Raw genomic sequence first — 26,236 nt, forward strand, 5'->3', positions numbered from 1 at the left:
CAAGCAGAATAATACTAACTCCATGTATCTGAATTTTTAAAAAGAGGTAAAGAATAGAAAGTATGAATCATATCATTTGGCAGAGAACTGGAGTTTTACAAAAGTCAGTTTCCTTCTTTTCCTCTAATAAGAGAAATTATAAATGTGTCAGACTACACTTCTATGCCTGGGAGGCAAGGAGTTAAACTTCCCCAAAATTACAGGAAGATATACTGAGCACAGGGAAATGTTGGGAAAGGGGAAGTAAAATCACTACAAGGTTGAGCACAGCTCAGGGACTTTACCAGTTGCAACATTTTCTCTATAACAATCTCTCTACTCTAGTCACTATTCTAGTCACAGGTCCTTAGATAAAAGAATAGAAAAGAAAAAAGTCATGTTAAAATCTACAGACGTGAACTTTCGATCTCTGAACCTCTTGTTCACCTCTGAGCTCTTTATTATGCTGGGTTGGTCTAGCCAAGAGAAGCCCTTAAAGGCATTCTCAGGCCTATAGTCACCTAGTGGGTAAAGAAGAGGTTGAGAAAAATAAAATTTGTGGGAGACTTTGGGTACTCTCAAAGATGCATTTGTATCTTTTAGGATTCATATCTTCCCAGAGCTGGAAGAAATAGGAGTCGGTTTCCGAAAATGTACTGTTGCTGTGGAAACATCAACAGAGCTGTAGGCAAGATCTGGATTCTGGGGCTGGCTCTAGGCATGACCATGGGCACATCAGTTAACCTCCCTGGGCCTCAGCTGCAGAATAAGGGATCTGACAAAACTCGTTCCAAGAGCCAAAGGGACAAAAATTCAAAGAGAATAAGAAGGTTAAATGACTGGCTCAATATCACTGTACTTCTAAGAAAAACCAGAGAACAGAGTTGGAAAAAATATGAAAAGTGATGTAGTTTGAAAACTGTTAAAAGAATCATATGATTTTCAAGAGCTCTGACCTAGTGCTGTGAGTGTGGCATTTAGAAATGTATTTAAAGCTAATTTGGACTATATTTAAATAATTTTCTTTTTCTGTTCTATTCCACAAAGATCTGGAAAACATTCCCAACCCTGTGTCAACCTTAAATGAGAAAAGAATCTTTAAAGAGCCACTGATTTGTAATGGAAAATTTGGATAAATCAACTATTTATACTCTGAGATTTTTATATTTCTTTTTGTCCTTTCTTCAGAACACACAGCTAAGAAAAGCCATGATGTAAGTCTGCTCTATTAGACCTCATTGGCAGACTGTTTATTCTGTATCTACAGTGTAGCAGCTTTTCTGACTACAGCACTTAGTGGACAAGCAACCAAAGAACAAGCTTTTTTTTTTTTTTTTTAAAGATTTTATTTATTTATTCGACAGAGATAGAGATAGCCAGCAAGAGAGGGAACACAAGCAGGGGGAGTGGGAGAGGAAGAAGGAGGCTCATAGCGGAGGAGCCTGATGTGGGGCTCGATCCCAGAACGCCGGGATCACACCCTGAGCCGAAGGCAGATGCTCAACTGCTGTGCCACCCAGGCGCCCCAACCAAAGAACAAGCTTAAAACAACAACAACAACAACAACAACAACAACAACAACAACAACAAAAAGTGTGAGCTTTGATTAATTTAGCATGAGCCTGGAGAGAAAGAGGTGTCAGAAGGCCTAAGTTTTCATCATCTTTGATCCAAATTTATTAGCCAAAGTTATTTAAGTTTTCTGAATCTCATACTCCTTATACTGCAAAACAGGATAATCACCTATCTACTCATGTATCAAGCAATGTACACATGAAAGTATTATTATAAGCACTCACCTGATAAGCTAAACTGGAATAAGTCTTCAATAAATGTCTACTATCAAATTTCTAGATCTACACTTAAAATTCAAATTGAAATCCAACATCAGAAGAACTACTGAGATCTTCCCTAAATATATACACTCACCAATTCACTGCTTTCATTGTGTTTAATATCTGGGAAATTACGCCCGACTATTTCATGCATTTCTTTAAGAAACAACCTGGCCTAATGAAGAGTAGGTAGGTCTAATGGGGTATAATCAAAATGTGTGTGTGAGACCATATGCTGGGTGACAGACTAGGCAACTTGGTATGAGAAGTCATTGAAGAAGCTGAGAATGTTTCATTTGGAAAAAAGAATAGAGCCCTTCCCATTGAACGAAGAATGGTGTGACACAAGGAATAGCCTTGTTTGATTTAGCTCTGGAGGCAAAAGCAGGATAAATGCATGAAGTTCCTGGGAGTTGGATTTCAGCTCACAAGGAAGTACTTTCTGACACTTAGAGCTGCATAACAACTGAGCAGGTGGTAAGAGAAAACACTGATTGCTGGCTACTGTGGTGGGGATGGATGAGATGACTACTACACTGCCTTCTAAACCTTATATTTGATTCTTCTCTTTCTGTGACTTTGACTTTCTATGAGGACACAGAATTGTTGGGAATATGGGCCTGAATCCCCCCACCCCGACCTCCAACTTCCATTCCTGTCTCTGAAGCCTTGTCCATGCTCTCCCTACAAGGAAAAATACCATTAAGGAAATGTTTCAATGACTTTTACTGAAAATAGAAGGAAAAAAAAAAAATAAAGGGGCCAATGCTAAATTAGGTTATCTGGTTTTCAATGTGTCTTTTTTTAGCCATCAGATAGCTTTACTGCAGTTGGCTGAATTTAGTGTCTTCAAATGTGGGTGGCTAGGGCAATAAAAGGAAAGAAATTTTTATTTTTTATTTTAAGAGAAACCAAATAAAATACTCAACAAGATTTTTTTCCCTAATGTGGCCATGCTAGCACAACCTGGCTGTTTTGCAACTGGGCACTATTAACATCTATTTATAGCCAGTATTTTCATAGATGAATCACATTTACCATGAGACAGTTAATATTAAGGGCTCAACCAGCTCTGCTGGGAACCCCATAATCTTACTACATCTCTTTCCATTCCCCTTTGAGGGAACTAAGTTATAGCTGAATAGTTCCATGCAGAAAGATGGGAAATCCAAGTGGAAATGTAAAGCTAGCAGACAGCATGTTCCCTAAATTAAGCAAAGTACGGGATGTTAAATACATTCAAATTTTAGGCCCTGGATCACTGCCAGCTCTGTCCCTTGGAGATGAGCATCCTACAGTTAGCACAGGCTCACTCTGCATTATGTAGCCATCTTGTCATCAGAATAATTCACCTCAAATTTCCTACTGAACCGAATTTAAATGACACTGCTACATACAAGATGTCACATACATAAAATCAGAACTAATGATTGTTAAATACGCTGTCAAATAAACAGATGGCATACAGTGTATCTTCAGTTCATTTTATGTGTGTATGTGGGAAGGTGGGGGTAAGGGAGGCCTAAGGTCAGGGTATATATGATCAAACATTTTTAAAATTCAGTGACATTAACTGGAGATTTCTGGTAAGTCCTGGGGATCTAGAGTCACTTCTTCACACAGTGTGTGCACATACACCCACACTCTGTACTTTGTATAGGCACCGGCACTACCTTGATACTGATAGTCGTTTGTCTTTGATATCTCCTGTAAGAGTCTCCACCCTTAATTTACCTTTACCAAGCCTTTTCTTAACAGCATTTACTTCAGGCTAAAACTCTAAGATTAAATAAGGTAAAACAAAGCACTTAAAACAACTGCACTTGGCCTGTGGTAAGAGGTCTATACATATGAGCTACTTACTAGTTTCTCAGTACAGGCATACATCAGAGATTCAGGTTCAGTTCCAGATCACCCTAATAAAGGGAATATTGCAATAAAGTGAGTCAAATAAATTTTCTGGTGTTCCAGTTTACATTATACTGTAATCTATTAAGTGTGTAGTAGCATTATGTCTAAAAAAAATAATGTATACACCTTAATTAAAAAATACTTTATTTATTGCTAAAAAAGGCTAACCATCATCTGAGCTTTCAGCGAGTTGTAATCTTTTTGCTGGTGGAAGGTCTTGCCTCAATGTTGATGGCTGCTGACTGACCAGGACGGTAGTTTCTGAAGGCTGGGATTGCTGTGGTAATTTCTTAAAATAAGACAACAATGCACTCTTCCTTTTATGAAGGATTTCTCTCTAGCAGGTGATGTTGTTTGACAGCATTTTACCCACATTAGAATTTCTTTCAAAATTAGAGTTAATCCTTTCAAATCTGCTGCTTTATCAACTAAGTTTATGAAATATTCTAAATCCTTTGTTGTCATTACAACAATCTTCACAGCATCTTCACTAGGAGTAGATTTTATCTCCAGAAACCACTTTCTTTGCTCATCCGTAAGAAGCAACTCATCAGCAGTGAAAGTTTTATCATGAGCTTGCAGCAATTCAGTCACTTCTTCAGATGCCACTTCTAATTCTACTTGCTGTTTCCACCACATCTGCAGTTGCTTCCTCTACTAAAGTCTTGAACTTCTCAAAGTCATCCATGAGGGTTGTAATCGACTTCTTCCAAATTCTTGTTAATGTTGATACCCTCTTCTCATCAATGATGAATGTTCTTGATGGTGTTCAGAAAGTTTTCAATGTACTTTGCCCATATTCATCAGGGGAATCACTAAATAGGGCAGCTATAGTCTTACAAAATCTATCTCTTAAATAATAAGACTTGAAAGTCAAAATTACTCCTTGATCAGGGGTACCTGGGTGGCTCGGTTAAGTGTCTGGCTCTTGATTTTGGCTCAGGCTATCAACTCAGGGTCCTGGGATAGAGCCCCACATTGGGCTCCCCACTCAGCAGGGAGTCTGCTTCTCTCCCTCTCCCTCTGCCCCTCCCCTGCTCACACTTTCTCTAAAAGTAAATAAATCTTTAAAAAAAAATTACTCCTTGATTCATGGGCTGCAGAATGGATGCTGTGTTAGCAGGTATGAAAACAACAATCATCTCATTGCACATCTCCATCAGAGCTCTTGGGTGACCAGATGCAGTGTCAATGAACAGTCATATGTTCCCCCCCCCTTCATTTCTTTTTTTAAGGTTTCATTTATTTGACAGAGAGAGAGACACAGCGAGAGAGGGAACACAAGCAGGGTGAGTGGGAGAGGGAGATGCAGGCTTCCTGCCGAGTGGGGAGCCCCGGTGAGGGATTCCATGCCAGGACCCCAGGATCATGACCCAAGCTGAAGTCAGACGCTTAACAACTGAGCCACCTAGTCGTGCCAAGAGCATGACTCTTGATCTCGGGGTGGTGAGTTCGAGCCCCATGTTGGGTGCAGAGATTACTTAAAAAATAAAATCTGAAAAAAAAAATGCCATTCCAGTCAAAGCCTTGGTAATAGAACCAAACTTTCCAATGGTGTCTTGTTACAAGGAAAACAAGATTCCCACTGAACTTATGCAAATAATTTATAATTGCCATAAAAGAAATAAAAATATTTTATGATTGCCCTAAAAGAATCCTGGAGGGTTACAGGTATGGAGAAAAGGTAAGTATTTGAATTTGTTTACAAAAGAACATTTTTATCAAATTTCTGTAAGTTGTAGATATCTTTTTTTTTAAAGATTTTATTTATTTATTTATTTATTTATTTATTTATTTATTTATTTATTTATTTATTTATTTCAGAGACCAACAGACAGATAGTGAGAGAGAGCATGAGCAGGAAGGAGAGGGAGAAGCAGGCTCCCCACTGAGCAGGGAGCCCAACGACGTGGGGCTCCATCCCAGGACCCTGGGATCGGGACCAGAGCCGAAGGCAGACACTCAAATGACTGAGCCACCCAGGCGCCCCTGCAGATATCTTAATAGAAAAAATTTCCTTAAATGTGGAAAAGCAAACTTGGCGGGGGGAACAACAGTGTTTTGAACAGGAGTCATTAAAAACGCTCACCTTTTTTCTTAAAAACAAACAAACAAAAACCCAATCATCATTTTCCTGAATTCATTCAGTTCCACGTTATTACTTTTTGTTCTGTTTAAATGCAGCTTTTTCATAAGTTCTGGAAATTCATAGTTTAGTTCTATGATCTTAAGGTTACCAGAAACCTGTATTTGTCAAAGGTCCTTTTTGTGAATCTTCCTGAAGCTGAACTATATTTTGCAAGAGCATCAGAACAGTAACTGTAAAGGACACAAGAGTCAAAAATGGACATGGATATTGTATGAAACCAGAAAAGACCCCGAATAGCCAAAGGAATGTTGAAAAAGAAAACCAAAACCGGTGGCATCACAATTCTGGACTTCAAGATCAATGACAAAGCTGTAATCATCAAGACAGTGTGGTACTGGTACAAAAACAGACACACAGATCAACTGAACAGTCATATTTTGAAAGGAATCTCTTTTTATGAGCAGTAGGTCTCAACAGTGGGCTTAAAACATTAAGTAAACCATGTTGTCAACAGACGTGCTACCATCCAGGCTTTTTTATTCCATTTATAGCATAATTCTTAAGGGCCCTAGGAATTTTTGGAATGGTAAATAAGCACTGGTTTCAACTTAAAGTCACCAGCTGTAGTAGCCCTTAAAAGAGTCGGCTTGTCCTTTGAAGTTTTTAAAGCCAGGCATTGATTTCTCCTTCCTAGCTATGAAGGTCCTAGATGGCATCTTCTTCCAATAGAAGGCTGTTTCATCTCCACTGAAAATCTGATGTTCAGTGCAGCCACCTTCATTAGTGATCTTAGCTAGATCTTCTGGACAATTTGCTGCGTCACCTGGCACTTTTATGTTATGGAGATGGTTTCTTTCCTTAAACCTCATGAACCATCTACTAGCCTCCAACTTTTCTTCTGCAGCTTCCTCACCTCTCTCAGTCTTTAGAGAATTCAAACAAGTTAGTGCCTTGTTCTCGACAAGGTTTTGACTCACCAAAAGGTTGTGGGCTGGCGTAATCTTCTAACTAGACCACTAAAACTTTCTCCATATCAGCAATATGGCTGTTTTGCTTCCTTATCAATTCATGTGTTCACTAGAGTAAGCACTTTAAATTTTCTTCACGAACTTTTCTTTTGCATTCGCAACTTGACTAACTGTTTGGCACAGGGGCCTAGGTTTCAGCCTTTCCGTTTGCAACATGCCTTCCTCACTAAGCTTAGTCATTCTATAGAGATACATGCAATACTTCCTTTCACTTGAATACTTAGAGGCCATTATAGTGTTACTACTGGTTAAATTTCAATACTGTGCCTCAGAGAATAGGGAGACCTCAGGACAGGGAGACAGAGAAATGGCTGATTGGTGGAGCAGTCAGGACACACACAACATACACTGATTGAGTTCATCATGGGTGTGGGTTAGAGCTGCCCCCAAATAATTACAATACTAACATCAAAGATCACTGACCACAGATCACCATAATAATATAATTGTTATGAAAAGGCCTGAAATATTGCAAGAATTACCAAAATGTGACCATGAGACATAAAGTAACTGCTATTAGAAAAATAGTGCCAATAGACTTTCTCAACAGAGGTGCCACAAACCTTCAACTTGTAAAAAGTGCAGTATCTGCAAAGCACAATAAATGAAGTGCAACAAAAAGAGGTACACCTGATACTGTTTTTCTAACTTTCTAGCCAGATGAATCATCTTTACAATGAAGCAGTTCCTACTCAGAGCCAACCAGCTCTGCTGAGGATTGCATGATTCAATCATTCAGTGAATTCCTGCTGATGTACAAATCTGTTGGGAACTAGGAATACAGACATAAACAGGGACTTTGCTCACAAAGCATGAATAATAAATCTATTATACCAGGTACCCTTACTTCCATTTTGTATTTGAAGGCTCAGGGAGGTTTAGTAACCACGTGTGGTCTAGACAGAGCTAACTTATTGAAGCTATGATTTAAGCCCAGACCTTTGTAATTCCACAATCTCATACTCCTTCTATTATGCTCTGCCTATGCCATACCCAGGTATAAAAATAAACTAGAACAAATTACCTAGCACAATACCTGTACAGTAGTAGGTACTTCGTAAATGTTTGTGAATAACTTAATGCTGAACTAGGATTTTTTCCTTTACTATGTATGTCTTCTTATAAGATCCTAAATAGACAGAGCATAGTAATTTGCTGGACACTTTGGGTCCAGTCTGCCCAAGTTAGGATGTGCTACTTTCTAGCTGTATGAGCTCAGCAAATTACCTAACAGCTACAAGCCTCAGTCTTCTCCTCTGCAAAATGAGGATGAATAACAGTTTTGTGAAGACTAACTGAGTTAATCAAAGGAAAGCATTTAGAACAGGCCTATATTTGGTAAATACGGAATAAGCTATCGCTATTACTATTATTTTCTTCCCTAAGTTGGAGTTTTGATCAGCTAACTCAGTATCATAGTAAGTGATCAAGACCAAAAATAATTTCATTTATTGAGGCTTTTCCTTTATACAAGTAAAATGTCCTCTTTTCCAACATTCAAAGAGGAAAATAAACAGGTACATGGAGACAAAATTATGTCTAAACAGCACCGGGTGATTATGTATAGTAAGCATTTTTTGATATCTAAAATTAGTAAAGAATGATTAAGAAAAATCAACATTTATTTATTTATTTTTTGTGCTTGTATTGGGTTTATTTATTTTTTTAATAATATTTTTTATTATATTATGTTAGTCACCATACAGTACGTCCCTAGTTTTTGATGTAAAGTTCCATGATTCATTACTTGCGTATAACACCCAGTGCACCATGCAATACGTGCCCTCCTTACTACCCGTCACCAGCCTATCCCATTCCCCCCACCCCCTCCTCTCTGAAGCCCTTAGTTTGTTTCCCAGAGTCCACAGTCTCTCATGGTTCATTCCCCCTTCTATTTAACCCCCCCCTTTCTTCTCCCCTTTATTCTCCTACCGATCGGTAGGAGAAGAAAGAAAATTTAATTTTTATAATAAGGAGTTGGCTAGAAGTTTGTGTGTATTGGAAGCTGAATAAGCCACTATTTACATTTGGCTATTTCCTTAACTAAATTAAGTAAATAGCTGCAAATTCTTTACTTGTCCTTCTCCTGCATAGACACATCCTTACCAAAGATCCACCATGGTTTCAACCAGCTTAAACCCAAGAAAAACTGACCGAGGTCACCACATAGGAAAACAAAACAGAATCTGCTTCTCAGGGCCAAATGAACTGTATTTGTATCCATAGATACAACACAACAGAGAATCACAGAGTTCCAAAGTGGGAAGCCCCAGGACCTCGGAGATCATCTAGTCTCAAGCCCCAATCCTACTGTCAGGGGATCTGTTAGGGCGTGAGGAACAGGATAGAGGTCAAGGGAAAGAACCCCTGGTCCTTGTTCCAGCCTAAATGATCTCTTAGGGCCAACCTAGCCCAACATCCTCATTTTATAAGTGACAACCCAGAGTCTGGCTAATTAAAAGCAGAGCTGAGATCAGAAGCCAGGTTTCCTGAATCCCAGTCTATCACTCTCTTACACTCCTGAGGGCTGCCATTCTATGGCTATGATAGTCACAGATAATGTGTTGCACTGTGTTAAACTGACAACTAAGCAGGATTTCTCTTTCCAAAACCATTAGACATTATGTTACTGCTAGCACTTTATGAAAAGAGCAAGGCATCATTATTTCGTATAAACAAAAGCAACTTTCCATTCCTTTTTTTGGGGGGGGGGGGGAGGGTAACCTGAAAATCCCAAACCACTGTTGCTATTACAATATATTTCTTTTCCTCAGTACACACCCCTGGGCAAAGCACAGATGCATTAAAATTTTGCCAAGACAAACAATGAAGTCACTGATAATATAAAGCATGAAGTATCATGAAATTCATGTCTTTGTTTTCTTCCTCTCCATACTTAATTACTTCTCATTACTGATCATTTTGTGGTTGTTGGCACAAGGGCAAGGAAACTCCACCACTGTAAACATGTGGAGACATATAACACCTCAGTAGACCAGAAGTCTGCACACGACGACCTGTTCACAAATCCAATGTGCATGCCGTCAAGAATGTTGATGCCACCAACCCCAGCCCCCAAAGAGGATTATCAGTCTTCGAAAAACTCTAATCACTTTAAAAAAGAATAAGCAAAGTATCAAAATATTTTAGGTCATTCCTTTTTATCATTTATAAATATCGTCATTACCAAAGCACTTGTGGTTTCCTGAAAGATTTCACCTAACCCACCTCAAAATGAGTCAAAGGAAGCTGGGATATATATACAGAGTTTCATTCAAGTTTTCTGTAGCAGCTCAGCTTGCCTTTAACTCAAAGGGTACTTATGAGAAATGCTTATTAAACCACTTTTCTTAATAGAAGCTTACACTATCTTGTAATTCTGGAAGGCACACCTTGGGTAAAATTAATCCAGAGGAATCCTTATTGATTAGCAGAAGAATACAAGTTGATTCTTATCAATAGACTACTGTTGGGGCACCTGGGAGGCTCAGTAGGTTAAGTGTCTGACTTTGGCTCAGGTCATGATCTCAGGGTCCTGGGATTAAGCCCTGGGCTCCTTGCTCTTCGGGGAGTCTGCTTGTCTCTCTTCCTCTGCCCCTCCCCTGCTCATGCTCAAGCGTTCTCCCTTTCTCTCAAATAAATAATTTTTTTTAAAAAAAGGGCTATTGCTCCCCATACGAATATGTGGGTAAGAGAAAGCACAGGAATACACAATAGAAATCATTAACGCCCCCCCCTCACAAAACCTTATGCTTCCAAGAAACTGGAAGAAGTAAAGCATATTTTACCCCTTTTAACTAGACATTTAGGGGCGCCTGGGTGGCTCAGTTGGTTAAGCATTTGACTCTTGATCTCAGGTCTTGATCTCAGGGTTGTGAGCTCAAGCCCTGGGTTGCGCTCCATGCTGGGTGTGGAGCCTACTTAAAAACGACAACAACAACAAAAGAAAAACTAGACATTTATTCAATTTTCATGAAAATCTGAATCTGTAAGTGTTGTACACCTACAGTTTTTAAAAAATGGCTGTAGTTAACTTCCCAACTCTTTCTATTCCTCTGCAATGTGACCTTGCAGCTCCAACAATCAAGAGGTGAAATCTCTGACTCCACTTCTTGAATTGGGGTTGGCCTTGTGACGTTCTCTTGACAATAAGAACATGGCCTTAAAATTTCAGCTGTCATACTCTTGAAATGCTGCCCTGAGACCACCATGTGGGGAACCCCTGTCTAGCCTATCAGAGGTTGAGAGCCCATGTGGAGCAGAGATAAGATGATCCAGCTGAGGTCTACTAGTCCAAATAGCTGACAGACAGAAATGTGAATAAGCCCATCTTAGACCATCAAGGCCTAGGTGAGCTTCAAGATGACGTAAGCTGCAGAATGAACCACAAAATTTTTAACTATTGGTATTTAGCCACCACCTAAATTTTGATGTAGGCCACAAAGTAGAAGAAGAAACCAGTCGCCTTGTGGAATACCCATGATGTATGAAACATCAGGTCAAATACCCTATGGGAGACCTAAATAAATGGAGATTAATAACAGAAGAAATGGGTGGCCCTGTCCTTCATGGGTGAATATATCTATAAATGAAGTGGCACTTAATATTTACCTGTTTTACCAATTTTTTAGTATATGTGTTGTTGAAGCTAGCACAATATCTGTTTTAAATATATCTAGTCTATGTTAAGAACCTGCCATTATTCCTACAGGCCAGAACAAGGGTCTTCCTGGAATGTTCAAGACAACCCAGTGGGGTAGGAAAAAATAATTAGATATGTTTATTTTTTAATTACTATTTTTCATTTTCATTTTTGGATGTTTTCATATCATACACTATATGCATATTTTCATAAGGTACATAGCATAATATATAAACATTATTTATATATACATAAATATATATATAATGGGGTTTTCCACAGTCGTATCTCCCACAGATCCTCAACCTTCCATCCCTATACAAAAAATATACTTTTCTATGCTTTGCTTTTCTCAAATAAATGAATTCTTCCTTGGCTATCTAGGGAAGAATCTGTGATAACTACTATCACAGATCATTGTTCATCTGTACTGTAATTACTTAGCAAGACTTTAAGCATGTTTCAGATAGGGTGTCTATATTCATTCCAGGCAATGTGTCTGTAACTGTTTGTCTTTGGCAGTACAGGACAATGCATTATGGCATGATTTTTAGAGTACAGGTTCTGGAGCCAGGTTGCCTGGATTCAGATCCCAGTTCTGCCAGTTATTAGCTGTGCAAACTTAGAAAAACAATTCTCAGCTGAAAATTAGCACTGGGATTATTTCCTTAAGAATTGTCTTTTAACTATAACCTCTTTTTTTTTAATTTTAATGTTTTTTTAATTATATTATGTTAGTTACCATACAGTACATCCCTGGTTTCTGATGTAAAGTTTGATGATTCATTAGTTGCATATAACACCCAGTGCACCATGCAGTAAGTGCCCTCCTTACTACCCATCACCAGTCTATCCCATTCTCCCACATCCCTTCCCCTCTGAAGCCCTCAGTTTGTTTCTCAGAGTCCATAGTCTCTCATGTTTCATTCCCCCTTCTGATTATCCCCCTTTCTTTATCCCTTTCTTCCCCTAGCGATCTTCCTAGTTCTTATGTTCCATAGATGAGAGAAATCATATGATAATTGTCTTTCTCTGCTTGACTTATTTCACTTAGCATTATCTCCTCCAGTGCCATCCATGTTGCAGCAAATGTTGAGAACTCGTTCTTTCTGATAGCTGAGTAATATTCCATTGTATATATGGACCACAACTTCTTAATCCAGTCATCTGTTGAAGGGCATCTCGGTTCCTTCCACGATTTGGCTATTGTGGACAATGTTGCTATGAACATTGGGGTGCATATGGCCCTTCTCTTCATTACGTCTGTATCTTTGGGGTAAATACCCAGTAGTGCAATGGCTGGGTCATAGGGTAGCTCAATTTTTAACTTTTTAAGGGACCTCCACACTGTTTTCCAGAGTAGCTGTACCAACTTGCATTCCCACCAACAATGTAGGAGGGATCCCCTTTCTGCACATCCTCTCCAGCAATTGTTGTTTCTTGCCTTGTCAATTTTTGCTATTCTAACTGGTGTAAGGTGGTATCTCAGTGTGGTTTTGATTTGAATTTCCCTGATGGCTAATGATTTTGAACATTTTTTCATGTGTCTGTTAGCCATTTCTATGTCATCATTGGAAAAGTGTCTGTTCATATCTTCTGCCCATTTTATGATTTGTTTATTTGTTTCTCACATATTGAGTTTGAGAAGTTCTTTGTAGATCTTGGATACCAGTATTTTTTCTGTATCATCATTTGCAAATATCTTCTCCCATTCCGTGGGCTGCCTCTTAGTTTTTTTTGACTGTTTCCTTGGCTGTGCAGAAGCTTTTTATCTTGATGAAGTCCCTCAAGTTCATTTTATCTTTTGTTTCTCTTGCCATTGGAGATGTGTCTTGAAAAAGGTTGCTTTGGCCGATGTCGTAGAGATTGCTGCCTATGTTCTCCTCTAGGATTTTGATGGTTTCCTGTCTCACATCGAGGTCTTTCATCCATTTGGAGTTTATCTTTGTGTATGGTGTGAGAGCGAGGTCACGTTTCATTCTTTTGCATGTAGCTGTCCAATTTTGCCAGCACCATTTATTGAAGAGACTGTCTTTTTTCCACTGGATGTGTTTTCCTGCTTTATCAAAGATTAGTTGCTCAAAGAGCCGAGGGTCCATTTCTGGGTTCTCTATTCTGTTCCATTGGTCTATGTGTCTGTTTTTGTGCCAGTACCATGCTGTCTTTGTGATCACAGCTTTGTAGTACAGCTCGAAATCCAGCATTGTGATGCCCCCAGCTTTGTTTTTCCCTTGGCGATTTGGGGCCTTTTCTGGTTCCATACAAATTTAATGCCTATTTGTTTCGGTTCTTTGAAAAATGTCATCGGTATTTTGATCGGGATAGCACTGAAAGTGTAGATTGCTCTGGGTAGCATGGACATTTTAACTATGTTAATTCTTCTGATCCATGAGCATGGAATATTTTTCCATCTTTTTGTGTCTTCCTCAATGTCTTTCAAGAGTGATTTATAGTTTCTAGAATATAGATCCTTTACGTCTCTGGTTAAGTTAATTCCAAGGTAACGTATGGTGTTTGGTGCTATTGTAAATGGGATGGATTTCCTAATTTCTCTTTCTTCAGTCTCATTATTCGTGTAGAGAAATGCAACTGATTTCTGAGCATTGATTTGGTATCCTGCCACATTACTGAATTGCTCTATAACTTCTAATAGTTTGGGCGTGGATTCTTTTGGGTTTTCCATATAGAGTATCATGTCATCTGTGAAGAGAGACAGTTTGACTTCTTCCTTGCAGATTTGGATACCTTTTATCCCTTTTTGTTGTCTGATTGCTGTTGCAAGGACTTCTAGTACTTTGTTGAATAATAGTGGCGAGAGTGGGCATCCTTGTAGTGTTCCTGATCTTAAGGGAAAGGCTTCCAGCTTTTCCCCATTGAGAATATTTGCTGTAGGCTTTTCGTAGATGGCTTTTATGAGATTGAGAAATGTACCCTCTATTCCTACACTCTGAAGGGTTTTAATCAGGAAAGGATGCTGTATTTTGTCAAATGCTTTTTCTGGATCAATTGAGAGGATCATATGGTTCCTGAGTCTTGTTGATATGATGTATCATGCTGATCGATTTGTGAATGTTGAACCACGCTTGCATCCCAGGTATGAATCCCACTTGGTCATGATGGATAATCCTTTTAATGTAGTATTGGATTCTATTAGCCAGGATCTTGTTTAACTATAACCTCTTTCTTGGTGGAAATCATCAGACCTCGTTTACTGCACATCCACATGAAGCATTTAGATTTCTGTGGATTTCTATAAGATGAAGATCCACAAATCCATCTCTTCTAAATACACTATTCATAGCCTATGCTAGAAGAAAGGCATACTGGCAAGAATTATTATATCTCAAAGGGAAAAGGGGTTATTGACATCACCTCCCTATGTCCCTCACGTCACAACTAGGGATACTGGGCTCACAAAGGGTCAATGTTTTAACTAAGTTCCACAGCTGATTTGTGACTGAGTTCTTTTCATTTGACTTCTGTCTAGTTCAGTGCACTTCTCATTAACCCAGTTTTAGGAATTTTTTCTATAAACCTTTTGAGTAAAAGTGTATCATTTGTATTAAGGGAAGTAAGGAAGCCATACCACAAATAACCAATTTAGTACATGACACACAGTGGACTTTCAATAAATGCTTGGTGCAGTATGAGTGGAGGGATGAACAAAGCCTAGCTGGCTGGCTCAGAAGTCCTCACGGTTTCTAAACTATTCTGACACTCAGGGCTCTCAAGTGGTGCCAGCAATCTGGGGCTGTTGAGAATCACTTCCCTCTCTCTCTTTTTTAAGATTTATTTATTTATTTATCTGAGAGAGAAAGTGACTGTGTGCACTTGAAGTGGGGGAGGGGCAGTGGGAGAAGGAGAGAGAGAATTCTCAAGCAGACTCCCCACTAAGCATGGACGTGGAGCCTGACATGGGGCTTGATCCCACTACCCTGGGATCATGGCCTGAGTCGAAATCAAGAGTCAGATGCCTAACTGACTGAGCCACCCAGGTGCCCCTGGTAAGAATCACTTATTAAACAGAGTACCCAGCAAAAACACAAAGCTATTCTTTCAATCTTTTTCTTTTTCCTTCTGTATTCATACTTCACATCTCATTAGATGAAAGAGATAATTGAATATACTTGCTTTTCTTCTTGAATTTTCCCCCTAACTATAAAGGTAATATAGATTCACTTTACAATTTTGGTAATAAAAATAAAGTTAATAATAATGTTAATAAAAGATAATATTTATTTAGAGTGCTAATTTTATACCAGTCATGTTGCAGACACTTGACATGTGTTGACATGTAATCCTCACAGCAACTTTAGGTTACAAACATTCTACTACTCTTATCCCCATTGTATAGATGAGAAAAGTGAAGCATAGAGGTAGTAAGTTACTTGCCCAAAGTTTTACAGCTAATAAATAATGGAGTAGGATTTAAACTCAGGGAGTATGGTCCTAGAGTCCGTGGTCTTCACACTCTTTTATACTGCCACTGATCAAGTTTTGGTTTCTAATGCAAATTATGAGAAAAGAAAAACTAATTTAAAATTTGATAAATTTGACTAAATTAAAATCTAAAATTTCCATACCATAAAATACAATAAATAAAGTGAAAATGTAAGCTACAGACCAGAAAAGGTAATAGTAAAACATATAATCAACAAAATGGTAATTGTATATAATATGTAAAGAAATTCTACAAATCTGTAAGAGAGAGAGATAACCAACACAAAAGAAAAATGAGCAAAGATCATGAACAAGCAATTTATGAAGAAACCTAAATGGCCTTTCAACACAAAAAAGGATGCCCATCTCACTAAAAATTATAGGATGCAAATTAAATATATACAATGGAATATTAAAAAATCAGATACCATTTCATTTATCAAAATGGGAAAAACTATAAATTCAATAATAGGAAGTGTTGATGAAGATATGAAACAATACTCTGCTGTCAATTGGTATTCCGCTTAGAGGAGCAATAATCCCTAGTAATGTTGAGAGAACACATACTTCACAGTCCTAAAATCCCACTCCTATGTCCTAAAGAATATTCCCAGAGAAATGCATGTACATAGGAAAAAAATGTAATATTCATTGAAGCATTTTTTCTAATACTGAAAAATAAACTCTTTAAACATTCATTGAGAGTAAAATGTATAAGTAAATGGTGGACTAGTCACATAATGAAATACTATATAGCAATCAAAATATACAAACTAAAGTAAAATGGAACAAGGAAGAATCTAGAAAATACAGAATGAAAAAGCATGTTTCAGCAATATATATTCAATATGCTATTTAGATGAGGTTTGAAAATATGCAAATCTCCATACTACATATTGTTCAGCAATATATATATACACATGTTTAAAAAAAGTATAAAACATGTATGGGAATACATACCAAATTCAAGATAGTTACTTTTGGGGTGGGAAGCATAGAGAATAGGTTAAGGAAGAGATAAATAGGGAGCTTCAACTGTATCTATAATACTTCACATTAAAAAATTGTTTTCTAACATATACAGTAAATTAAGATTTTATGAATTTGTGTGGTAGCATGTAGTGGTTCATTATACTTCCCACACTTTACTGTATGCTTTAGTTTTACAGATCTTTGAAGAAATACTATTTTTTTAATATATATATATTTATTTTTAAGTAATCTCTATACCCAATGTGAAGCTTGAACTCACAACCCCAAGATCAAGAGTCACACATTCCACTGACTGAGCCAGCCAAGTGTCCCAGCAATATTATCTTTTTAAAGAAATATTATTATAGACTGTATGGGGAAAAAAAGAAATATTATAACCTAAAAGCAAGGCACTAAGATTATAAAAGTTTCAAGATTTTAGGAGTAAAATTAATACTCTGTACACCATTAAAGTAGACTATAAGCTCAATTGATATTTGTCTTTTCATTAAAACTCAAAGGTGGAACAATTTTTCTTGCTCTTATAAATTAATTTGGATAATTATATAATCAGATGTGAGCTAATGTGTCCCTCAAATATGAATTTATTTTGTTTCCATAATGGCCAACTACTATAGGCAGGATTGCTCCTATTTTGAAGATGAGTGTCCTAGCTACAAATCCTTGATGTATCCAAGGACAGATCTGTAATTTTAGCAGAATGTCAGGGATATAGCCAGGGACCAAGCCTTCATTCCTTTAATACTAGACTTTATTGTCAAAACAAAGTAACCCAACAGATTTTCTAGCAGTAATTCTGATGCTTCTGTTTTAAAGCACCAAAGACTAAGAAATTTCAAAAAAAATTTTAAAACTTCCAAAGGAAATACTATAATGTGAATCTGCAGAAAGTTAGAACAATTAGCAAATTTACCATTTTACAATTATGTTAAGTACATCTTAACTCAAGTAAACACTTAGGCTGTGGTCAGAAGTATGACCTGGATGCCTGACTTGAAATACTTGGTGGATGAAGTTCAAATATAGTCTGTTTACCCCTGGACATAGTGGCCTTAATCAAAGCAGAACACCTTTTTTAAAATGTTGATTTTAAAAACAGAAGTGTAAATAAAACTGTGATTTATGAATCTACTAATGCTGTTCTCTGCTGTAGACCTCAGAAAGATCGAGTCTTTGGCTGTAGTAAATACAGAAAGAGTGCAGACCTGTTAAAGCAGTAATAGGTCCCCATATTAAAACTCTACTTCCATTAAGAGGTACAAATTGTTTTCCTTCTTTCCAGGCTTTAAAGAATGCGTTCCAGAAGCAGTGACACAGAGGGCTCAGCCCAAAAGCAATTTCCAAGACATAGTAAAGACCATGGTTTCCAAGGGCCTGAGGACATGAAGCAGAAACAGCAAGACGAAGACCCCACCAGTGAGTCAGATGCAATTCTTCCCTGTCCTAAGTCACACGGTGGTATCGGTCATGACGGAGAAGACCTCTCAAGAGATGACCTATTATTTCTTCTGAGCATTCTGGAAGGAGAGCTGCAGGTCAGCTGGGTTAGAATTATCTCCAAGTTCAAAGAGAAGGCTGCTTGTGAGTTTGGTGTGTATGCTGCCATGGAAATAGATTAGCTGTGGTTCATACCTGTATGTAGATGAAAGAAAGTACACATATACAGAATTCTCTTCTGCCAACTGAAAGGGCAATTAATCATATCTGAAAGGGCTGTCATTATGACATGCAACTGGCATGCATCATGTGAAAGATCACATCCTCTGCCCATGCTGCTCATGAGCTTCAGTACACAGGCATGTATGAGTAACAGTGACTTCCAGATTGGCTTAAATAACAAGAGGCACATTTATACCCCATGTAAATTGGCTCCTAGACCCGCCCTAACATTATTAACCTACATAAAAAACTAAAAACAGCTACCACACATATAGGAAAGTCTTATTTCCTACCCCTTAAAATGCAAATGTCAGTCCAATTAAGGGTATCATGTTAACTACTTCAAACAATAAAAAATGTTGGGTCCCCTCAGTGTTGTATACTGCTCATGTTGAAAACAGTATTAACGTGTAATTAGATTATAAGAAGGATGAAGGGACATAATTTTACTGCCTTTTGTAAAAGGTGCTATAAACAAATATGATTTGTTTATATTTGAAATATAAGGAAAAAAAACACTCAACTCTCAGAAGAAATCACTTTCAGAAACTGCTGGTAGATAAAGCAAGCTTTCTGAAATGGCTTTTGTTCCTACAGGCTCGAGATGAAGTCATAGGCATTTTGAAGGCTGAAAAAATGGACTTGGCTTTGCTGGAAGCTCAGTATGGTTTTGTCACTCCAAAAAAGGTGTTAGAGGCTCTCCAGCGAGATGCTTTTCAAGCAAAATCTGCCCCTTGGCAGGAGGACATCTATGAAAAACCAATGAATGAGGTATGTATCACATCAGGGCTGTGCACCTGGAAGGTGGAAAAGTTCACTAGCCAGCCAAGCACTAGGCCTGGAAGGTGAACGTGACGTATAATTCTTTTTTGATTATTTACAGTTTTATGTTCTCACACATTTAAAATCTACCCAAGGCAGATAAATACTGCATGTTCTACAGGAAAGAAAAGGAGAACAAATCATAGATAGGATGTTTCCACTAGGTTTGTTTCTTAACATCAGGCTGAAAGCTGACAAATACAAGAGATTTTCTCTCTCTCTCTCACATACACACAGAGACACAGACACTCAGACACACACATGTGCACACATACACATGCACACAAGGGACAACACATATGGGGACTTGAAGACTATACAGGTTATAATAAAAACAGATAAACTTCAAGCATAGAGGTTAATTTCTTTAAAAACACTGAGGTATTATGTCACAGAAATTTTGAGCATGAATGGAAATCACCTGAAGCATTGTCCAAGATATGGAGTTTTAGAAAGCATATGTTTTAGATGAGTGCTATCCTCTTTTTTCTTCAAAATCTTAATGACAGCAAAGATCTCTCCTTCATCAAGTGTGCCCAGCAATGACAACAGCAAAGATGAAAAGTCTCAACATGGCCACCACTGGACAAAGATGCGGCACTGCTTGCTCTTTTACTTGCTGACATTTCTAAAACTCTTTGGCATCCTTATTTTATTCTCCTTTTTTCCTCTGAGACCTCAGTGGAAAATTTCATAATTTTTCATTTTTATAAAAAGGAAACAACTAGGAGCATGAGTTAAGGCTGGAGAGACTGAAACCAAGTTTTGGACAAATTTCCCCCACATAAGTTCTGGCAACCTATCTCAGGACTGACCTCTAATGTCCTTGCTATTCTCGTCTTGGGTGTCTCATGAGAGATGACTACTGTCTTGCCAAATTGTGAAGGAGTTTGGTCATATGGATCTGCTTCTCTGAGGGGTAAGGATGAGACCACCCAAAGTCTGTTGACTTGCACTTTAATCCAAATTTTAGAAAGAGGAGCTGAAGCTGCATTCAAGTCAAGAGTGTTAAAAATGTGTCCTGGCTCCCAACATAGTGACTGTGAAACAGCATTAGGCACAAATTCCCCAACTCATATAAGTGCAAATGCAAATTGATGATAACTGAGTATATCCTGACAAAACTCCACAAATGGCACAAACCCTCAACACCTCAGTGTGAAATGAACAGAATGATTCCTAACTTATGCTAAAATCACTAGGAAAGTTTTAGTTTCACAATAATCCTATTGCACACATGCAAAATTGGAAATACCCTGACTCTCTACAAATGCTTGTCCCTGAAAGTTACCCACAATTTAGCCCCTTATAAATCCAATCTTATTTGATTACTCTCACAACACATACACATAAATACTCCCTTACAAATACAGACTTCTCACATTCCCACTTCCATGATGTGTCCCCTTTTCTTCTTTTGCCTTTTACTTCTGCCTTATAGATTGCTCTCCTCAGCTACGAGTCTACCCATTCCTTAAAGCCCACATAACTCTACCTACCCTACAATCCAGTTGTCTACCCTCTTCTTCTATCTAGGAATAATAGGAGAACGGGAAGTACCCAGAGAATAAACAATAAGGGAGAATTTTAAATAGGATTCCCTAGACAGTTTTCCTACTGAGACCATCCATGGCCGTACCCAAGTTATAGCAGAATAAGGATCTGCATGCTAAATAATTATTCTTTTGCTTTTTCCCATCCTGAGGTATTAATATCCCCTGAATTTTTATTTTCTTCACAATATTCTTTTTGAAAAATGTATAAATCTCAACCATTTCTACAGTAAACCAAAGGGGACTTATCTATTCTTAAGGCAAAATAGCTTAGAAGACCTAACTGCTCTGAGTTATATCACATGGTAGGAATACCGACTTAAGATGAAAAAACTGGTAGAGGCCTGTGAGCTAGAACAAAGAACAGGAATGGGGAGAGGGGGCAGCTGGGTTGTCAAGAGAAAGGGAAGATGTAAAAACGCAGAGTCTACAACAGTTTCAACCTCCTATTCATTTCCAACCTAGGGTTCTATACTAGAAGTTACCTTAAGAAAGACAGAGTTAATTGCCTAAGATATTCTTAGTTCTTCCAAAAAAGATAGCAAGGAAAAATATAACATTTTGGATTTATCAAGGTACTATAATAAAAGAATCTGCATACCCTATTATCATCACCTAAGGGCAATTCTTAAAGTACTTATTTTAAGTAACTGTAAAATTTAGCTTTCAGAGTTCATTTTATTCTTTTACTTAATTTTTGTTGAAGAGCTAATGAATAAAAATAATTGTGCCTAATGTCCTTGGTGTATTTAATGTCTAACAGAGTGACAGACAACAAATGATCACACAAACAAGTATACAATTACACATAATACTGATTTATATGGTGAAAACCACAAAGCACTATGAGAGAGTATAATGGAATATCAAATTTAGATAGAAGAATCAGGAAACCCAAGACCCAGAGGATGAGTACAGGTTAGGCAGGTAGAACATAAAGGAATTCCATTTCAGTAACATTGTGGACTACATATCCGGTGACATTATATCACTAAAAAGTACATAAAAATGTTAAATATCTAACATACTCTTTAATACATGGATGAGCTTACATGGAAGTAATGAGCTTACATAGAAGTAGAAATTCTGAAGCCAGGAACTAAAAAGGAAATTTTCACTGACTATCTTCTGGCTCCATATATTTTGAAACTTTCTTCTGTCAATCCACAAACTTCCAGTGCTGGGAACCAAAGGACATATTCATTTTGGAAAATAATCTCTGGCCTTTCACCCTTATTTAACAATAGCTGGGTAAGCTGGCATTTCCTACACTAAGATGGCTAACAATAGCTAGACTATACATAAAAGTGACTGTGAAGCCAATGAATTTCCTATTATCAAGACCCTCAAAATATCCATAGCATCTCCAAAATTACCTGAAATGAAAGGAAGACGGAGGGTAAGTAAAAATGAAAAAAAGACAAAGGTCTTTAAAACAATTCTTTTTTATTTGAGTATAGTTGACACACAATACTATGTTAGTTTCAGGTGTACAACAGAGTGATTCAACATCTCCATATGTTATACTATGCTCACCGCAAGTGTAGCTACCATCTGTCACCATACAGCACTATTACAATATCATTGACTAGATTCCCGATGCTGTGCCTTTTATTCCCATGACTTACTCATTCCTTAACCGGAAGCCTGTATCTCACATTCCTCCTGGCCCATTTTGCCCATCCCCCTACCGTCCTTCCCTCTAGCTGCCATCAGTTTATTCTCTGTATTTATATACGGTTTGATTCTGCTTTTTGTTTACTCATTTGCTTTGTTTTTTAGATTTCACATATGAATGAAATCATATGGTATTTGTCTCAGTCTGACTTATTTCCCTTAGCAAAATATCCTCTAGGTCTGTCCATAGTTTGCAAATGACAAAAAAACAAAACAAAACAAAACAAACAAACAAAAAAACCCCTCATCCCTTTTTATGGCTGCATAATATTCCATTGTGGCTTTTTTAAAAAAATAATATATATGGTGATATCTTTTTTATCCATTAATCTACCAATGGACACTTAGGCTGCTTTCATATCTTTGCTATAAATAATAGTAAGTAATGCTGCAATAAACATAGGGGTGCATATATACTTTTGAACTTGTGTTTTTGTTTTCCCAGTAGTGGAATTATTGGATCATATGCTATTTCTATTTATGACTTCTTGAGGAACCTCCATGCTGCTTTCCACAGTATCTGTACCAATTTACATTCCCACCAGCAGTGCATTAGGGTTCCTTTTTCTCTATATCCTCAACAACAATTGTTATTCTTGTCTTTTTTATTTTAGTCATTCTGACAGGTATAAGGTGATATCTCATTGTCATTTTGATATGCATTTCCCTCTCAATTAGTGATGTTGAGCATCTTTTCATGTGTCTGTGATCATTTTAATGGCTTTTTGGAAAAATTTCTATTCAGGTCCTCTGTCTGTTTTTCAATGGGATTGCCCCTACCTTTTTTTTCAGGGGGGGGGAGTTGTATAAGTTCTTCATATATTTTGAATATTCACCCCTTATCAAATATCTTTGATATTTGATATCAAGATATTTAAATATCTTCTCCCATTGAGTAGGTTGCCTTTTTGTTTTGTTCATGGTTTCCTTCACTGTGCAAAAGCTTTTTATTTTGATGTAGTCTCAATAGTTTATTTTTGCTTTTGTTTCCCTTGCCTTAAAACACATATCTAGAAAAATGTTGCTACAGCTGATGTCAAAGAAACTACTGCCTGTGTTCTCTTCTGGGGGTTTTATGGTTTCAGGTCTCACCCTTAGGTGTTCAACGCATTTTGAGGTTGTGCGTGTGTGTGTGTTTGTGTGTAGTGTTAGAAAGTGGTTTAGTTTCATTCTTTTGCATATAGTTCTTCAGCTTTCTCAGCACCAATTGTTGAAGAGACTGTCTTTTCCCCATTGTATGTTCTTGCCTCATTTATCATAGATTAATTGACCCTGTAAGCATGGATTTATTTCTGTGCTCATCAAGACAAGTGAACACCTAATCCCCTTCACCTATTTCACCATTCCCCACCCTCCAACTTCCCCTCCGGTAACCCTTTGTTCTCTATCGTTAAGAGTCTGTTTTTTGGTTTGTCCCCTCCCTCCTTTGTTTTGTTTCTTAAATTCCACATACAAATGAAATCATATGGTATTTGCCTTTCTCTGACTGGCTTATGTTGCTTAGCATTATACTCTCTACAACCATCCATGTTGTTGCAAATGGCAAGATTCCATTGTTTTTTATGTATATGCTAAGAATTTTTAAAAATTCAATGTAGGCCCTGCCTTCAGGGAGTTCACAGCCTAGTAGGGAAGACAAACACATGAAGTCAGCCAAAGCGTGATCATTTTAGAACAGTGATGTAAGTAGGCCACAGAAAGCGGAAAGGACTTGGTGTTGACATCTGTTCACGTTAATACTACATAACCAACAGATAATTGATTAATAAGAATTTTTTAAATATGCAAACACCTTGATGCATAATATGATGAAAAACAGGCCTACTATAGGGAGGGCAGGGGCAGAAGACCAGTTAGGTTGTCTCAGAATCAAACATTATGCAAGGATTCCTTTTCTTTATGTCATTCCTCTGACAAGGTTTTTCTGGAAAGAGGAGGAAGTGTCAGAAAAGGGCTATGGAGAAATTATTCTGATATCTACAGAGGCACCAATTATTCTCTCTGGGGGAAAAAAAACCAATGACAATAAAAAGATTATATTTGTGTTGAAATGCATCAAAAAGTATCAATAAACGAGAGTAATGATAAAAAAACAAACAAAAAGATCAGAAATCCATTGCCAAATTACTTAGTCGAACTTAGACATTTCTTTTTTTTAATAATAATTTTTTATTATGTTAGTCATCATACAGTACATCCTTAGTTTTTGATGTAGTGTTCCATGATTCATTATTTGCATATAACACCCAGTGCATCATGCAATACGTGCCCTCCTTAATATCCATCACTAGCCTATCCCAATCCCCCACCCCTCTCTCCTCTGAAGCCCTCAGTTTGTTTCCCAGAGTCCATAGTCTCTCGTGGTTCATTTCTCCTTCTAAAACTTAGACATTTCTAAAACACTGAATGAAAGATGGTGGTATTTTGAGGGGTTTGCAGTTAACATACTATACATGTATTTTCTTTTATAGTTGGACAAAGTCATGGAAAAACATAAAGAATCTCATAGACGAATCCTGGAACAGCTTTTAATGGCAGAAAAATCTCATAGGCAAACCATACTGGAGTTGGAGGAAGAAAAGAGAAAACATAAAGAATACATGGAGAAGAGTGATGAATTCATAGGCTTACTAGAACAGGAATGTGAAAGGTAAGGCTACTTTGGACAAGACAATGATCCATTCTGCAAACTCTTACTAACCTTTCACTATGGGCTCAACATTATACCAGGGATACAAGGATGAATATGCCAGAGCTTCTGCTCTTAAAGATCTCATGGTCCAGAGGGAGGAAGATGATATGTTTAAAGATAATATGAATAGAATGCAAGAATAACCAGGTATGATAAAAACTATGGGAACATAAATGCTGGGCACCTAATTCTGCAAGGGAGTGCCCTGTGAAAACTGCACAGGTGAGGTAACAGGGGTCTAGTCCCTATGCAAACAAGAATGGAAACTATATACAGGCAGGGGTAGAAATAAGTGTCACAGCATAGAGGTAAGAAAATAGTATGGGTAGTGAGGGAACTCAAGATGAATATAGACAGGGTGTAATTGCAGGATGAGAAAAGGAAAGGCTAGCCATAAGCAGATGGATTTTATACTGTTGGCAAGAAGGGGCAAATGACAAACTGTGAGAAGAGAAATGAGTTGAACAGGTATGCTTTCTTGAAGAACCATTAAGGCAACAAGGAGCAAAGACAGGAGCTTTAGAATGGGGGAAGGTATATGTTCCAATAGCTATGGGGTTAGAGAGAAGAAGGTGTGAACAAGTAAATATTTATGATGTACAGTCAATACTAATGAGTGACTAATGAGACTGAAGAGCAGAGGAAGAAATCAGGGAGTTTTGAGAAGCACTCCCAGCTATTCGCCAAGGTACAAAATATAGAAATGGTGCACAGCTTTTTGTTGGTGAAGGAGATGGTTCAAAAGTGGGCGCAGGTCTTGTTTTAGACACGTCCGGTACGAGGTACCTGGTGGTATTCTGATGTCCGGTGGGGAGAATGATGTATCTAAATAAACAACATACAATTGGAAATACAGGTCTGGAAAATGTTGGGCTGGTGGTGTGGATTTGCAGCTGGTGATAGCTGAAGCTATGAG

General features: G+C 37.7%; 2 protein-coding genes across 10 annotated transcripts in view; one reads left to right on the forward strand and one right to left on the reverse strand.

Moving 5' to 3' along the window:
- CMSS1 (cms1 ribosomal small subunit homolog) overlaps nucleotides 1-26,236 on the reverse strand; it is a 384,053-nt gene that overhangs the window by 248,748 nt on the left and 109,069 nt on the right. The window lies entirely within an intron of this gene.
- Nucleotides 1-26,236, forward strand: part of FILIP1L (filamin A interacting protein 1 like) — a 291,272-nt gene that overhangs the window by 161,926 nt on the left and 103,110 nt on the right. For 3 of the 6 annotated variants that reach the window (XM_045785362.2, XM_087861692.1, XM_087861694.1), the window contains exons 2-4: nucleotides 18,200-18,452; nucleotides 19,174-19,347; nucleotides 25,100-25,278. In XM_045785362.2, the coding sequence (XP_045641318.1) occupies nucleotides 18,210-18,452; nucleotides 19,174-19,347; nucleotides 25,100-25,278 (596 nt within the window). In that variant the 5' untranslated portion in view covers nucleotides 18,200-18,209. Of the gene's footprint in view, nucleotides 1-6,259; nucleotides 6,278-11,581; nucleotides 11,599-18,199; nucleotides 18,453-19,173; nucleotides 19,348-25,099; nucleotides 25,279-26,236 lie in introns of those variants that run through there. The other 3 variants (XM_087861691.1, XM_087861693.1, XM_045785365.2) reach the window with 3 other exon arrangements.

Source organism: Ursus americanus, chromosome 4 (genome assembly GCF_024610735.1).
Source record: "Ursus americanus isolate L20-20 chromosome 4, mUrsAme1.1.p, whole genome shotgun sequence".
Classification (NCBI taxonomy): Eukaryota; Metazoa; Chordata; class Mammalia; order Carnivora; family Ursidae; genus Ursus; species Ursus americanus.